The 15,598-nt window shown below is 58.5% G+C and overlaps 1 protein-coding gene across 2 annotated transcripts; it reads left to right on the top strand.

Annotated features, from left to right (window-relative positions):
* The first annotated feature begins 931 nt into the window (after positions 1–931).
* USH1G (USH1 protein network component sans) lies at positions 932–7,306 on the top strand. Of its 2 annotated transcripts, XM_047831575.1 has the most exons (3): positions 932–1,254; positions 3,468–4,685; positions 5,574–7,306. In XM_047831575.1, exons 1-3 carry the CDS (start codon positions 1,091–1,093, stop codon positions 5,575–5,577), a joined length of 1,386 nt encoding a protein of 461 aa, XP_047687531.1. In that variant the 5' UTR covers positions 932–1,090; the 3' UTR covers positions 5,578–7,306. The 2 variants fall into 2 exon arrangements, with proteins under 2 accessions (XP_047687531.1, XP_047687533.1); XM_047831577.1 differs by lacking the exon at positions 5,574–7,306 and having other exon boundaries at positions 3,468–4,689.
* Positions 7,307–15,598: the final 8,292 nt, after the last annotated feature.

Below are 15,598 nucleotides of genomic sequence, written 5' to 3'. Positions count from 1 at the left end.
GAGCTGAATTTAGGGAAGAGCGCGCGGGAGCCAGATAAGGTAAGATTTATATTTACCCGTTAAGAGGCGCCCCCCTCCCCCGCCCCCGCCGTCCCGTCACCTCGGAGCGGCACGGCTCGGGCGCAGCCCCGCACTGCGACACCGAGGGCACCCCGCCCCGGGCGCCCACCGCGCCCTCGGGCTCCGCGACCCCGGCCGCCCAGAGCCCCGAGCACTGATGATGCTCGGTACACGCCCCGAGGGCTCACAGGCACCCGGACGCCCTCCCAGCCCCGGCGCGCCCTATACCTTCGCGTCCCTCTGTTGCTGCCCCAAGATCGGGACCCCAGTGCCCCTTTCCCTGACACCCTCACAGTGGTCGAAGTTCCTACTTCCTCTATCCCTCCCCGGAGTCTTCTGCTCGGCTGGAAGCCGCAAGCCGGGTTTGGGTATCAAGTTCGCCAGAGGCGCGCGGAGTCCGTGTCCAGTCTTCCAGCGCCCCCTGCTGGAGCGCGGCTCCCCGACCCCGCGGTGGGGGGGGGGGGGGCGGTGGCGGTGGTGGCAGCCGGGACGCAGGGTGCTTCTCGCCGTCTGGGGGTCAGTCCTCAGACCCCTCCTAGGCCCACTGTCCTAGCTATCCAGACTGCCCTCGGACACCCCTCCCCAGCCCTTGGCCCGTCCCTTTGACGGGTGGAGACATCGGGAGCCCCAGAGCGGGGGCTCCCGTGACGACAGACTCCGGACTGTCCGCAGACTAGGCCTCATGGGGCGGGGTGCTGAGGTGACCACTTTTGGAACAGGGCGAGGCCTCGCGTGGGTCACTCCTGCGCGCTCGGGAGCAGGGTGTTTAGGACCCAGGGGCCGCCCGGGGGCGGCTCCCCAGGCAGCGGGAGATCCTTCTCCCCCCTCCCTCCCGGGGCGAGCGGCTCAGATGTCGGAGTAGCGGCGGCTCCCGGCGCTCCGCAACCTGCGTCTGCGGCAGCGGGGGCTGGCGGCCCGGCCCCTGCCCGGCCCCCTCCCCCAACCCCATGCCTCAGCCCTAACCCCTCCGCCCTCCCCCGCGGGGGGCATTTCCTGGTGCCCCCTGCCCTCCCCGTCCAAGTCAGGCGCCATGAACGACCAGTACCACCGGGCGGCCCGGGACGGCTACCTGGAGCTCCTCAAAGAGGCCACCAGGAAGGAGCTGAACGCCCCCGACGAGGATGGCATGACTCCCACTCTCTGGGCTGCCTACCATGGCAACCTGGAGTCCCTGCGTCTCATCGTGAGCCGAGGGTGAGTACCCACTCTGGCCCTGCCTAAGCCCGGTGGTGGAGGGGGTGGTGGAGGGAGAAGAGAGTCCTGGGCCCCCTCCCAGACCCTGAGACGCAGTCCCCAAGACTCCAAGATACCTTCCCCCCACTCCTCTGAGCCACCCTCTTCTCTACTGACGCTAAGGTGGAAGCTTGGAGCCTCGCCGTGGTGGGAGGGGGCACAACTTGAGGCATGTGACCCTGGTGACCTGGATGTGGGGCTAGGAGGGGAGTGACTGGGATTTGGGGGCCCATGATTGCAGGAGGGGTTGCAGAGTGAGGGGAAGGTGGGAGAGATTTCCTGGGTTGGGTCACCCCTGGAAGCAAGAGTGGGGATGGGAGAGAAGGGGCAGAAGTGGTGGCAGGACAGGCTCCTTACTCGGGAGGGCCTGGGGTCCAAAGGGCACCCCCCCCCCCCAGCCGGTGCTGCACCTCCCTGCAGGCCAGGGCTCACACAGCTCTCTCCCAGCTCATTCTCGGGATTTATGGGCACTGTCCACAGCACCAAATGTCACTCCACACAGCCACCTCATTAACTCCCTCTGTGCCCCTCCCCCATGACGGCCTCCCTCTCCCCCCCTTAGGAGTTGTTTGGGGGGAAGAGTGGGCATAGAGTCCAGGTGTCAGAGCCAGGGAAGTGGTTTGAAGGTAGCGATTAAGGAATTCGGGGTCCAGGGCTGCTGATGTGGGCTCCCGGGGCTGAATGACACCGTGGACAACTTCCCCAGCCTCCACGGTTTTCTACAGAGAGGTCACCTGGTTGAACTGGACACCTGGGCAGCCTGGCCAGGGAAAAGGAGTGGAAGACGTGCCCCAGGAGGGTTACTATGAATATCTCAGGCCCTGGGAAATCACGGTGGAGACAAAAGGGGCCCAGCTGGCCCTGGTGCCCGATGCTGGCCTGTGGCCTGAACATGTGGTGGGTGTGGTGTGGTGGCTGGGGAGCCCCCTTGCCCTCCCTCCGAGGCTCCGCTCCTCAGGCGGGCAGCAGGTGGGAGCAGCCCCTGACACCAGGCAGCTAAGCCACGTTCCAAGAAGCCAAGACCGGCCCCTTCCCACACCAAGAGAGCACACAGAGATCCTGCCGTCCTGCTCCTGCCATCAGAGAGGTCCATGGGAGGAGGGGAAAACGGTGGCTTCCCGGTGCACCAAGTCCCCAAACTCCTACAGACAGCAAGGGTTGGTGTTGGAAGGGGCATGGGCCAGATGCCAAGCAGCTCCTTGCCACATTGTCCTGCAGGACTTGGCACCAGTAGGAGAAGCGTGGAGAGGGTTGTGTGTGTGGGGGGAACTGTTGAGACAAGGGGGTGATTCTTCCTCCCGCCTTGCGGGGTGGCCTCGTGGCCTCATTAGTGTGAGCTAGGCCCCTGCGGGAGGGGAGCGCTTGGAGAAGCCAGCCGGAGCATGCCCAAGGGGGCACGGTCTGGTGGTGGAGGGGATTGGAGGGTGCTGGGTGGGTCCCCTGGGCAGGCCCAAGCCAGCCTGCCTGACAGGGCTCCCAAAGACGGGGCAGCCCTGGGAAGGGAGGGCTGCTGGGCCCAGGTTGCAGACTCACCTCCTCCTCCCCTTCCGACCTGGCTGCCCCCACACTCCCCTCCCAGCCCAGGCCAAGACCCGACACCTGCTCTCACACGCAGCCTTGCCAGGCCTGGCCCTGCTCCCTGCAGACGTGGCCGTGCCCGCCGACGCCCAGGCACACACTCTCACATACACTCACCCAGGGCTCAGGCTCAGCACCCATCACCCTCTCCTCCTCTTTTGTGGGCACCCTGCACCGGCAGCCACACTCACCACCACGCCTGCCTAGAGACCCAGACTCGCCCTGGCCCACCACCTCTCTGGGCCAGCTCCCCACTGGGCTCCATGAATAATTCACTCCTGTCTCTCTGGGCATCAAATATTTATCCCCTGAGATTCCCAGCCATCAGTTCTCTTGGGGAAGGCCCCGCCCCGGCCCCGCCTTTTCTGTCGCCCCGCCCCTTGCGAGTCTGGGGCCACTCCCCCCGCCCCCGGGCTCTGTGTAGGTCTGCCTGGTGTCTCCCGAGTCAGAGGAGACCTCTCGGGCCCTCGGGTCCCGCCGGTGTGCCCGTGGGGCGGCCCACACGGGCCGGGAGCTCCCTACACCTGCAGCCAGTGCCGCCTGCCCGCCCCAAATGGTGTCGGTTCATCACCCTTCCTCGCGTGTCCTCCCTGCAGGGGTGACCCCGACAAGTGTGACATCTGGGGCAACACGCCCCTGCACCTGGCAGCTTCCAATGGCCACCTGCACTGCCTCTCCTTCCTGGTGTCCTTCGGGGCCAACATCTGGTGCCTGGACAACGACTACCACACGCCGCTGGACATGGCCGCCATGAAGGGCCACATGGAGTGCGTGCGCTACCTGGACTCCATCGCGGCCAAGCAGAGCAGCCTCAACCCCAAGCTGGTGGGCAAGCTGAAGGACAAGGCCTTCCGCGAGGCGGAGCGGCGCATCCGCGAGTGCGCCAAGATGCAGCGCAAGCACCACGAGCGCATGGAGCGGCGCTACCGGCGCGAGCTGGCCGAGCGGTCGGACACGCTCAGCTTCTCCAGCCTCACGTCCAGCACCCTGAGCCGCCGGCTGCAGCACCTGGCGCTGGGCAGCCACCTGCCCTACTCGCAGGCCACGCTGCACGGCACGGCCAGGGGCAAGGCCAAGATCCAGCGGAAGCTGGAGCGGCGCAAGCAGGGCGGCGAGGGCACCTTCAAGATCTCCGAGGACGGCCGCAAGAGCGTGCGCTCGCTGTCGGGCCTGCAGCTGGGCAGCGACGTGATGTTCGTGCGCCAGGGCACCTACGCCAACCCCAAGGAGTGGGGCCGCTCCCCGCTCCGGGACATGTTCCTCTCGGACGAGGACAGCGTCTCCCGTGCCACGCTGGCGGCCGAGCCTGCCCACTCGGAGGTCAGCACCGACTCAGGCCACGACTCACTGTTTACGCGGCCCGGCCTGGGCACCATGGTGTTCCGCCGGAACTACGTGACCAGCGGGCTGCACGGGCTGGGCCGCGAGGACGCGGCGCTGGACGGCGGGGGCGCGCCGCGAGGCCGGCTGCAGAGCTCCCCCAGCCTGGACGACGACAGCCTGGGCAGTGCCAACAGCCTGCAGGACCGCAGCTGCGGGGAGGAGCTGCCCTGGGACGAGCTGGACCTGGGCCTGGATGAGGACCTGGAGCCCGAGACGAGCCCGCTGGACACCTTCCTGGCCTCCCTGCACATGGACGACTTCGCCTCCCTCCTGCGGCAGGAGAAGATTGACCTCGAAGCGCTGATGCTGTGCTCCGACCTTGACCTCCGCAGCATCAGCGTCCCCCTGGGGCCCCGCAAGAAGATTCTGGGGGCCGTGAGGAGGAGGAGGCAGGCGCTGGAACGCCCGCCTGCTCTGGAGGACACAGAGTTGTGAGTGTCCTGGGCCTTGGGGGATGGGAAAAGGGGTCAGAAGGCCTTGCGGGTGGGATCTGCCTTTTCGGGAATGTGGGGGGGAGGGGGGTCAATACCGTATTTCATAAAATCTAAGTCCCCATCCATTACAAGAGGTCCCACTGAATTTGTTTACCCCCAGTTCTGAAAACGAAGCTGCCAGTTTCATGACAAGGGAGGAGGCCTTCTTATCACAGCTAATGTAAAATGCACCTTGACTTTGGAGATAATCAAAATGCCCCCAAATGGGTGTCTTAGGACAGTTGAGATCCAGTAGTCATAGTAATCAGAGCCTGGATGTTTTGAGCCCTCCCATCTACTGGGTGCTGGAGATACCGCTGCATGTGCCCCTTAATTGAGTCCTCCCCAGCTCCTGGGTGCAGGGGCTGTATCATCCCCATTTTCCAGGGGAGCAAGTGGAGGCTCAGAGGGTTTGAGCGGCTCACCCCAAGGGCCTGCTGCTGCTTGATCCCCGGCCTGTGTGGCTCTAGAGCCTGGGGACTAGGTGACTCCCATGGAAGGAGAGTTGTCGCGTTCAAAAGCTGTCAGGGAGAGCTCAAGTCTGCTATCGCACTGGTGGCCGTCCCTGCCCCGCTCCCTTTCTCAGGGCATCCCACAAGCCCAGCAAATGCTGCTGCCCCCTTTTGGTGTCTATGGCTTTTACCCTGCATGGCTGGGCAGGGGTGGGTGTGGGGAGGCAGTCTGGTTTAGAGTTCTGGGGATGGGGAGGAACCCCCTAGGCCAATGTCCCCATCCCTGACCGTTGGCCTGCCAGGAGAGGGTCAGTCGTCCAAATGGCTGGTCTTGGTTTAAAATGATGTCTTGAAAGCCCTTACCTGAAGTCTGTTTCTGTGTCTTTTTCTCCAGGTAACAGGGGGCTCCTCTCTCCAGACCAAATGAATTGCGAGTTGCCACAACCCACCGTGAGGCCACGAGGTCCTCACGGTCGCCAGCCCTGAAGCCCCCCCGGCCCCTCCCCAGGAGCAAAGACCGTGTGGGTCATCTCCCTTGAAAGCCTGTCCACACTCCACAACGGAGGTGTAGTCTGGAGGTACCAGCAAGGGGTCCAGGAGCCCTTGAGCCACTCCCGTCTGAATGGCCCTAAAGGACATGTGGATTCCTGGGAGGCCAGCTCCAGAGGAAGGGCAGGGGACCCCTGGGGGCCCAGGGGATAGACGACATACCCATTAGAGCTGGATGGGAGTATGTGTGGAGGGGGCATGGCCTGTCCCAGGGGCCGCTGTCTCTCCCCACCCCTCCTCTGAGGGTCCTGCTGTGCTCAGGCTGGAGACTTGCTCACTTCTTACATTTTTGTGAAGGGAAGAGTTTGGGCTGGCTCCCTCCACTCCCCCCACACCGCAGAGAGGAGGTTCCTGGCTAGACTCTTCAGCCAAATGCCCTGACTTTGGTCCCCACTCCTGCCCCAAGCCAGCCCCCTTCTCCTTCACCTATTGGCCATGTCCGGGAGTTGGAGCACCAGGCTGGCATGAAGTGGGGGTGACTGGCACCCTCACCAGCTCACCTGGTGGTGGGGCCTGGCCTGACTCTGCCCTCCTCACCCTGCCTCCAGCCTGGTCCCCCTCCAGGGACCCCAGAGGGTCAGGCCAATAGATGCAAGGTGCTAGAGCAATAATCTGCAGTATTATGGCCCTGAGGCCTGGCGGGCGTGCCCTGGGCTGGAGAAAGGCATCTGCCAACAGCCTCAGCTGGGTGTCTAGCCTAGTTTGGGCAAGTCCTGGGACATGGCAGAGCCTGGGGATGTGGATAATCTAAGCTGCTGACTGTCCCCAGGTCCCCAGGGCCCTGTGCATGTGTGTCTGTGCTGGGGGCTGGCTGGTGGCTTTCCCTCCGGGTCTGGAGGCGGCTGGGCAGCTGCGAGGTTCTGTGTAGGTAGGTCAGCAGGAGCTCAATATGTGTCCCTGCTCTGTGATGGCAGTAAGACCAGGGAGGAGGCCAGCCCCGGACCTGTACCCCTGACCCTCCCGCTCCCACTGGGAGCACCACTGCAGCTCCCATCTCTTTCCTGGGCCCCCTTGGCTAGGTCAGGAGATGAGGGGACACCCAAAGAATGCCACAGGCCTCCCTCTGCATCTGTGTCTGTGCTGGGGGAGGGGGACGGGGGAGCGGTTTCCGTTCCCACAAAGAGGGCTTGGTGGCCTGTCGCTGCCACCCTGAGCCCATGCCAGTCCTTTGCCCTGTCATCTGGGCCTGGGGCCGCCCCCAAGTGCCGACTCGATTTTCTCAGAGCCCCAGGTGCTGCCCTTTCTCTTCTGTTCCCTGTGTCCTGCCTCAGCCTCCTCCCTGTTCTCCCAGTTCCCGGGGTGGGGCAGGCTCTGGGATTCCTACTGCCGCACAAAGTACCCCTCCCGCAGGCTCATTATAACTTTTGTAGAGAATGTTTTGTATCGTTGTCACACCTGTGTCTCGTTCTTTAACCACTGGGGAGTGGGAGAGGGAGAAGGTCTTTGTGTACCGAAGAGGGCTTGGTCCTCATGGGCCCCCTGGAGGGGGTCCAGGGATGGATGGTTGGCCATGCATCCTTGCAGGGCCTTCCCTCATCCCTGGGTCTTCACCCTGCTGTTTCTGGGCCCAGAATTTGGAGCTGAGGGAGAGGGAGGGTTCAGAAGAATGGGGACAGGCAAGCTGGAAGCTGAGTGGGGGGAATGGTCCAGGCTGCAGCTGCTAAGGACAGCTTTCTCCATTTCCAATGGGGCCTGCCTGGCCTTCTCCAGACATGGGCAGAAGCTGTACCCAAGGAGGCCACCACTCATCACCCAGGCCCCATAAGCCCTCATCTCAAGGCTCCAACCCACCCTTGGAGGCCACCAGTGCAGTCCCCATTTCCCTCACCACCCCAGGCAGCTCTTGGGGCAGCCCTATTTAGAACCTTCCTTTGTCCCAGAGGTAAGGCTTCTCCTTAAGCTGTAGGACAAGGGCCTCTGTTTGCTCAGTCAAGCCTGAGAAAGGGCCCTGGAACCATTTTATTTCATTCCCTAAGGATGCTGGGTCAAGTGCTTCTGCTAAAGGGAGTTCAAGACAGCTCTCTTCCTCCAGCATCAATCAGAATGGTCCAGAGGATGTCCCAGCGGGAAGGTTGCTTAGCAACCATCTGGGGGTTCTAGGTCATCTCCCTCCACTTTACAGATGGAAAAACGGAGGCCTACCAAGGGGACGATCCAGACTCAGAACACTAGCCTCCTGACTGCTGCCACACTTTCCTGCCCCGTCCCCCCCAGGCTGCTAAGGGGGCCAGCGGAGTGGTGGGATTCTGCCGGATGCTCCACAGGGTTGTCCACCCTGCGACCCCTACTGGCCATCCTGGTCACTGCACCTACCTCAGGAAAGACCGGCCAGTCGTGGCGCCGCTGTTCCAGGAAACGGACATGGGGGGTGAGGACTGAATAACAAGACAGCAGATAGGAACTTCAGCGTAGAGGCAGGGGCTAATCCGAAGCACTGGGGGCTGGGGTCTCCATGGGTCAGTGTGGCCCGAGGGTGGAAGCCTGAGGCACAAGAGCAGGTGCAGCTGCGGGAAGTCTGAGGGGACTTTAAACACAGTGAAGGGAAGAATTTTACGTGGTAAGGGGTTCAGCCCTCTCGACCCATTCCCCTTAAAATTTAGATCGAGGTTAGATCGAGGAAAGTTTAGAAAAATCCATTGCTCTTAGCCTTTTGGTATTAGCATCTGCTAATAATATGGGTCACTTTCCCTGGAAAAATGCACACCGGGCAGGCAAACACTCATATACAATTTCGTTCATAATTCCAGGCAGTTCCTGGAGCTCCAAGAGGTCCAGGGACCCCATGTTAAGATGCCCTAGACTGCTCTGAAGTCACATCATAAACAGGATTACTAATTCGATGGAGATGGAGGTGTCAGAATGAATCAGGCAGGAAGGGCCTCTGGGTATGTGGCACAACCTCATTTTACAGATGAGATAACTGAGGCCCAGAGGGCAAGGGCCTGGCGGTAGATAGCAGAGCAGCCAAATGAGCAAAGTGGCACAAAGTGTCCTGATGCCCTTCCATGGTGCCAGCTGCCTCCTGTCCCCGTGTGAGACCAGTTCTGGACAGCACGACGGCCCTGTGCTCCCAGGGCATGCCTGTGTCACCTCTGAGATAAGCCTGGGTTGCACAGGACATGGCAGGACTCAGGAGACAGCCAGATCTGGGCGGCAAAACTGGCTCTGGCCCTTCCCAGCTGTGTGGCCTTGGGTAAGTTACTCAGCCTCTCTGGGTCTATTTCCTCAAATGAAATAGGTGGCTATAACTTATTATACTCACAGTGCTAACCCCATGGATCATTAGGAGGTGAAATGATCGTGCAGTGTTAATGCACAAGAAAGCACTTAGCACACCTGCCTGGTATTCCATACCCGTTAGTAATGACCAGTTATTGGTGGTCTCGGGCCCATGAGGTGCTCACTGCATCTGTGGCCCCCTCCCCCAACCGTAGGTAAGTCCTAGGCCTTTCCAGAGAGCAGTTTTGCTTTTTTGAGCCCCATAGGCCACTCCACCCGTCACACTAGCTCCTGGAGACAGTACTGAAGGCATCCCGTTCCGACCAACTGGGGGAGTTGAGGATCAGCCACTGGCTAAGGAATCGTCGGTTAGATAAGGATGGGTCACTATCCAGTGGGAAGACCCCTGGGGAATCAGAGTTGTTCCTGGGCTGCCCAAGGAGCTGGGCATTTTTTCCGGAGGAAGAATCACAGGTCCATTGGCCTGGCCCCATCATACTACTCTCTGAACGTTAGAGTTTATCAAAAACTCTCCCTATTCCTGTGAGGTAGGTGGGTGAGGAGTTTTAGCCCCACTCCATAGATGAAAAGATTGAGCATCAGAGAGGTTTTGGAACATATTTAGGTCCCAGTAAATTAAGGAAAATTCAGGCTCCCTAACCGGGTCCCTTCAGCCACTCCTGTCTCCAGAGGTAAGCTTTCATGTTTTTTTACTATTAATGTTGAGAACGTATAAGATGTTAGGTGCTTATGTTACTTTATATACATTCAATCCTCACAATAAAGCCACAGCTCTATAAAACAAGGACTATATTATGATTATTATCCCCATTTTATGGGTGGGAAAACAGAAGGTCAGAGCAGGGATATGAATTGCCCAAGGTCACAGAGCTATTAGGTGGACAAACCAGGCCTCAGAGACAAAGTTCCGTGGTATATGCCTAACCATGGCATATCGCCCCCTGCCCCTCCCTCCCAAGCACTCCATTGGTGGGAGTTGTTTTTGGTGTTAGGTCCCCTTGACCTGGTCATGCCTGGTCTAGACAGATGCCAGACTCAGGCTGGCATGGCAGTGTGGGGGGAGGATGTTGGCAACTTCAGTGGCCTAAGCACCTGGGCTGACCCACTGTCCTGAGGGGCTGGGCTGAGAGAGGGCCAGTTGGGGTGTGGGTCCACTGGGCAAGATACTGGGGGGCTGTGTGGGAGGGTGAAAGCCGGCCCAGATGGGGAAGCAAGGGTCTGAAGCATTTTGTCGTGACTAGGGAGTCTGCCTGTCCCCCTTTCTGTCTCCCTATCCCTTGGTCTCTCTGCCATATCTCTCCTTGTAACACAGGGCACCTGCTCAGTCTCTCCTCTATCCCCTCTTTCTGTTGCCTTGTCTTCCTAGACCTCTGTCTCCCTTGCTGTTGGTCACATAATAAGAAATGTATGTTTGGGAACTGCTCCCAACTCCTGACACAGAGCTCCTGAGTCCCTTGGAAGTCCCTGGGTGATAGGAATATCTTTTGTTCACATGAAGTGACTCTGGGTGGGCTCCAGAACAGATTCAGGATGGGGGTTTGTCACTATGGCTAGCAGCCTGGAACTTTCAGTGCCTCTCCATCCTTTGGGGAGGGGACAGGAACTGGAGATTGGATTAATGATCGATCATGCCTTCATCATGAAACCTCTATAAGCAACCCTAAACTACGGGGTTCAGAGAGCTTCTGAGTTGATGAATGCATCCGTGTTACGAGAGAGTAGTGTCTGCTCCACAGGGACAGAAGCTCCTGCACTCAGGAGCTTTCTGCACCCTATGTATCTCCTCATCTGGTTGTTAATACGGATCCATTATAACACACTTTACAACAAACTGATAAATGTAAGTAAAGCTCTTTTCTCAGCTCTTTGAGCTCTTCTAGCAAGTTATTGAGGCTCAGGGGCAGGTTCTGGGAACCCCCAAATTTGTAGCCAAGTTGGGCAGAAGTGCAGGTAGCCCGGGGCCCCAGGAAGTGAGGGCGTCTTTGTGGCACCGAACCCTGGGATCTGTGGAGTCTGACACTAACCCGTAGTCAACTTCAGAATGGAATCAAATTGCAGGTTGGTTGGTGCCCAGTGTTGGAGAATTGGTTGTTGGTGTGGGGAAAAGCCCACATTTGGTGTCAGAAGTGTGAGGAGAGGAGCAGATTTGGCGTCTTTCTCTCAATCTGTCTTCCCATGCGTTCAGGCTCCTTGTCCCCCTCCCCATCTTGGTCCTGGTCCTGTCTCAGGTTGAACCAGAACTCTGGAGCCCAGCCTGTCCTTAAAGGCCCCTCCTCTCCTCACCCCACACCTCAAACTCAGCAGCCCGAGGCACCCCCAGGGATCCCTAAGGTTTCCTGGAACCCAGCATTAAAACCACTGAAGTCATGCATGAACTACATGGGCAGCATAGCGACTATGCATATGGGTTCAAATCCCAGACCTGCCATGACAAAGCAATGACTTTGGTCAAGTCACTTAACTGCTGTGTTTCTTCTTCCTTAATATGGACGTGTAATGGCCTTCCTTAAATTTACAAATTTTTTAAAATGTTTATTTATTTTTAAGAGAGAGACAGAATGCAAGCAGGGGAGGTGCAGAGCGAGAGGGAGACACAGAATCCTAAGGAGGCTCTGTGCTGTCAGCGCAGAGCCTGATGTGGGGCTTGAACTCTCACAAAACGTGAGGTCATGACTTGAGCTGAAACCGAGAGTTGAACACTTAACCCACTGAGCCACCCAGGCCCATCTGCGAAGTGGGTTCTCTGTTGGGGTTCCTGTATGAGAGCTGTCTGGCACCCAGCAGGCACACAGCACGGGTCTCTGACCTGAGTCTCACCTCCCATCCATAATAGTAGTAACACGCAGTATGACCCAAGCATTTCAAGTGTGTTAGTCACATGGTCTCCAGGGCTGTTGTGATTCCTGGTTTTCAGACGAGGAAACCAAGGCGCAGAGATGTTTGTAAAACATCCCCAAGCTCACAGGGCTGGCGGTGGTGGAGCTAGGGCTCCAACCCAGACAGGCTGGCTCCTGTCTGTGCCATGTCTCATCATGATGGTGAGCATTTATCGAGCACCTGCTGTATGTCAGCACTTTACATCTGTGATGGCTATGAATTCACATGACAGCTCCATTTAATAATTACAGGGGGTCAATTAACCCATTTGACAGAGGAGAAAACCGAGACTGAAGAACACTAGGTTGTTGTGTGGCTCATACAGCCAGTAAGAGCACACACAGGGCCTGACTCCTTGTCTGTCTGACTCTGCATAGCTGCACTCTGGACCAGCTGCTCCCCGGGTTTCTATAGCTGAATGACTAAGTCTGATGGAGTTTGGAGACCGAGGTAGGGAAACTTCTGGCAAGTCCATTCAGAGCCCCTAATGCCTGGTCTTTAGAGAAAGGCCCTTGGGGCGTGCCAGTGTGGTGCGCCCTGGAAAGCTTTTAAAGCTACAAATCTCATTTTTACCTTCTCTCACTGTGGCTTCTTTGTTCCATGGGCCCACGTGGGTCTGCATGGGCATTTTGGGGGGCTGTGGGACCCTCTCCCTGCTCTGGATATGCACACTCCTGAGAAGCGTTTCCTCTGGACCCTGAACAGTAGTTGATGGGGCCCTGGTGAGGAAGGGGCTTGCTCTGGGAGGAGAGGGGGCGGAGACAACAGTAGCTGCCAGTCTGACCCCTGGCCCCCAACACCACTGTCCCCTTTCCACAGAGTCACAGCACCCTCACAGTCTCTTCAAGTGGGCAAGGGCAGGAAGGCATTCTTTACTAGCCCCATTTCTCAGATGGGGCAACTGAGATTCAGGAGAGCCAATGACCCGCCAGCAAGTGCCCAAACCAGGGTGTCAATTCTGGTGCATTTGCACTGCCACTCCCTGCTAGCTGTCTTCTCAGGGCATAAATCTAGCACTTTCACATACCAGGCACGGCAAACCCTTGAGCACAGCATCATTGCCCCGCCTCATGGGTAAGGAAACCAGGACTCAGGTCAGTTAGGTCATTTTTCCAAGCCCCTAAGAGCACAAATGTCAGGGCTATGGGATTCAAACCCCAAACCCTGGTTCTTTCTACCGCATTCCCTGAGCCACCTCCCCAGGCTCTCACCTGGCACAAGGGCAGCTCGTGGGTTCCCCAGGTCAGAACAGGGGCTCAGCGGGCAGCATTTGGGGAGGGGGGAGGGGGGACAGGCCGGACTCACTGTCTCCCCCTCTGCCTCCATTCCTGTTTACCTCACTCCTGCTCAGCCTCGAGATCTACTACTGACTGCTTTCCACTGTGTGTGCCTGTGTGTGTGTGTGTGTGTGTGTGTGATGGGCGTGAGGGCACTGACTCTATGCAAGCCCAGGGTGAGTGCAGTGGACCCAGAGCTCTCCTGTGAGCTGAGCGTGCTTGTGTGTGTCTGTGGTTTTGCTCGCTGATCTTCGTTTCAGGGCCAAGTTTCCCGGGACAGGGGCGTGTGCACGTGTGTGCACGTGTGTGCATACACACTCACAGAGGACTCCATGACTTTGTCTACGGTCTATATTTCAACTCCTTCTCTCACTTATTATATTTAGAGCCGCAGCTCCTTTAGCCTGGAAGGTTGAAGCCCCAGCCACCCACACCACCTGTCCTCATCCCATCCCTTGTCTTGAATCGGGGGTTCCCACCAAACTTTCCCCAAACCCTCTCTGGGTGACTGGTTTGCTGGGGGTCAGAACCCCAGGGGCCTGGGTGGGCAACTTCCCCTGAGCCGGGGTGTCCAGTTGGGATGCTGAGCTGTGCCACTTGCTGGGAAGGCTAAGTTGCCTTTCCAAGCCTCCAAGTTTCCACCTGTGAGTGGAGCTAACCAAACCCCACGTTGTAGGCCTGTTGGGAGGCTACACTATATGAAGCCCTTAGCTCAGGTCGTGACACCCTGTAGGCGGAGGACCTGGTCGACAGGAGTCTGGGGATGGGGAGGGCTCGGTGGGCATCAGCCAGGCCTGGGCATCCCTGAGCTGGAAGCACTGAGAACCCACATGCCGGGTTGTCTGCAACTCCCTCTTCCCTGGTCCCCACACCTTCTGTACAGCCGGTTCAGTATTGTAGAACAGAAGTGGGAGGAGGCATCATGCCCCTGAACCCCAGCCAATAGATGTTAGATTTCAGTCATATCAATATTTAGCATAACAATAATGTTGTAATTACCATAGCACAAGGAATGGCTTAGTGATGCCATTACCGTGAGCACTGGCCCTATGGTTCATTGATATCCGTAGTACAGAAGTGATCTTATTACTTTCTCCAGCGACCCAGTAAGCTAGGTAGTATCACCCTCATCCACTGCAAATCACCTTCTCAGAGACCTGAGGCTCAGAGAGGTCAAGCAACTCACCTAAGGTCACACAGCAAGAGCAAACGTGGGTGTGTTTGAGTCCAGAGCCCTGCTGTAGTAGACAGTAGACTGTTCTCAGTCGTCTCCACACTGTGTAAGAATCGTGGCCCTCATTCCCTTTCCAGCCCTGGCGCTGGCCCCACCAGGCCCAACAACACACCCTTCAGGCTAATCTATGCCCCAAAGTCACTCACACACACTGGACTGTGGTGCTGACCTGACACGGTGAGAGGGACCAAGGGATCCTTGGAAAACCTCACCGATCGGGAGTCTGGGTTGCTAACAATTCCAGCCTTGGATTTTCAAGGACTTAGCTTGCTCTATAACTTGGAAAGGTGGCCTGGGTCTCAGTGTCCTTTCCCGCCAGGAGGGGACAGGGTGACAGTCTCAGAGCCTCAGCAGCATCCCCACTAGCTCGAGGCTGGCCCCCTTTCCCTCACTTGTCTCACTCCCTGGCCTGCCCCTCTGGGCCATCACCAACCTGGCTTCGTTCCTGCAGAGCGGCTGGTGGCCTAGAAGGTGGGATGCACAGCACAGGCAGCTGTGGCGGGCCAGGGCTAGGGTCCTTGGAGGTGAGGCTGATGCTGACAGTCCATCGGTGTGGCCCTGCCCTGCTGGAGCCAAGGGCACCTGGGATGCCGGTCCCACTCTCAGCTGATCAAGATCTGAGCCCCGGCCTGGCCACTTGTCCTCCAGAGTGCTCGGCCCCGCCCCTGTGAATAATGCCGCTTGCCTCCTGGAGTCGAGCCTCGCTGGGCTTTGATGATTTGGGGGGGGGGGGGGGGTAGCACGAATGGGCGGAAGACAAGGAAGGCTTACAGTTCCAGCCACCCAGGCCTGGAGCCTAGAAATGGGTGCATTGCTGGTGGGAGGTGCCATTCTAATCCACCCCATGTCCCCCCCACCCCCGCCCCAAGCCTCCCAGTACCCACCTTCTAGGTGTCCAAACCTATCTCTGATTCTCACGATCCCCTTCCAGGCCCTGGGGCTGGGGCAAGGATCCTTCCCACCCCACCCCAACCACAATGATAATTAACCCCAATGAACCCCAGCAAATAAATATGTGAATTGCAAAAGGGAGGAATCATAGCTGCCCCTGGGTGGGGAACTCCAGAGGTCCCTGGAAGGCCAAAACCAGCATCTTCTAACACCATCCCTATACAGCTCCCCTGCCCCCCAGTTTTGCCTGGGTAGGTCCCCGGGCACCCTGCCCATTGGGGCCTGGGAGGAGGGCTCACCCGTCTCAAGTTAGGACCCGTGTCTTTTTAAAGTTTATTTATTTATTTTGAG

The sequence above is a fragment of the Prionailurus viverrinus genome, chromosome E1 (genome assembly GCF_022837055.1).
Source record: "Prionailurus viverrinus isolate Anna chromosome E1, UM_Priviv_1.0, whole genome shotgun sequence".
Lineage (NCBI taxonomy): Eukaryota > Metazoa > Chordata > Mammalia > Carnivora > Felidae > Prionailurus > Prionailurus viverrinus.
Note: the sequence above shows the minus strand (reverse complement) of the source record. Positions and strands in the feature narration are given on the sequence as shown.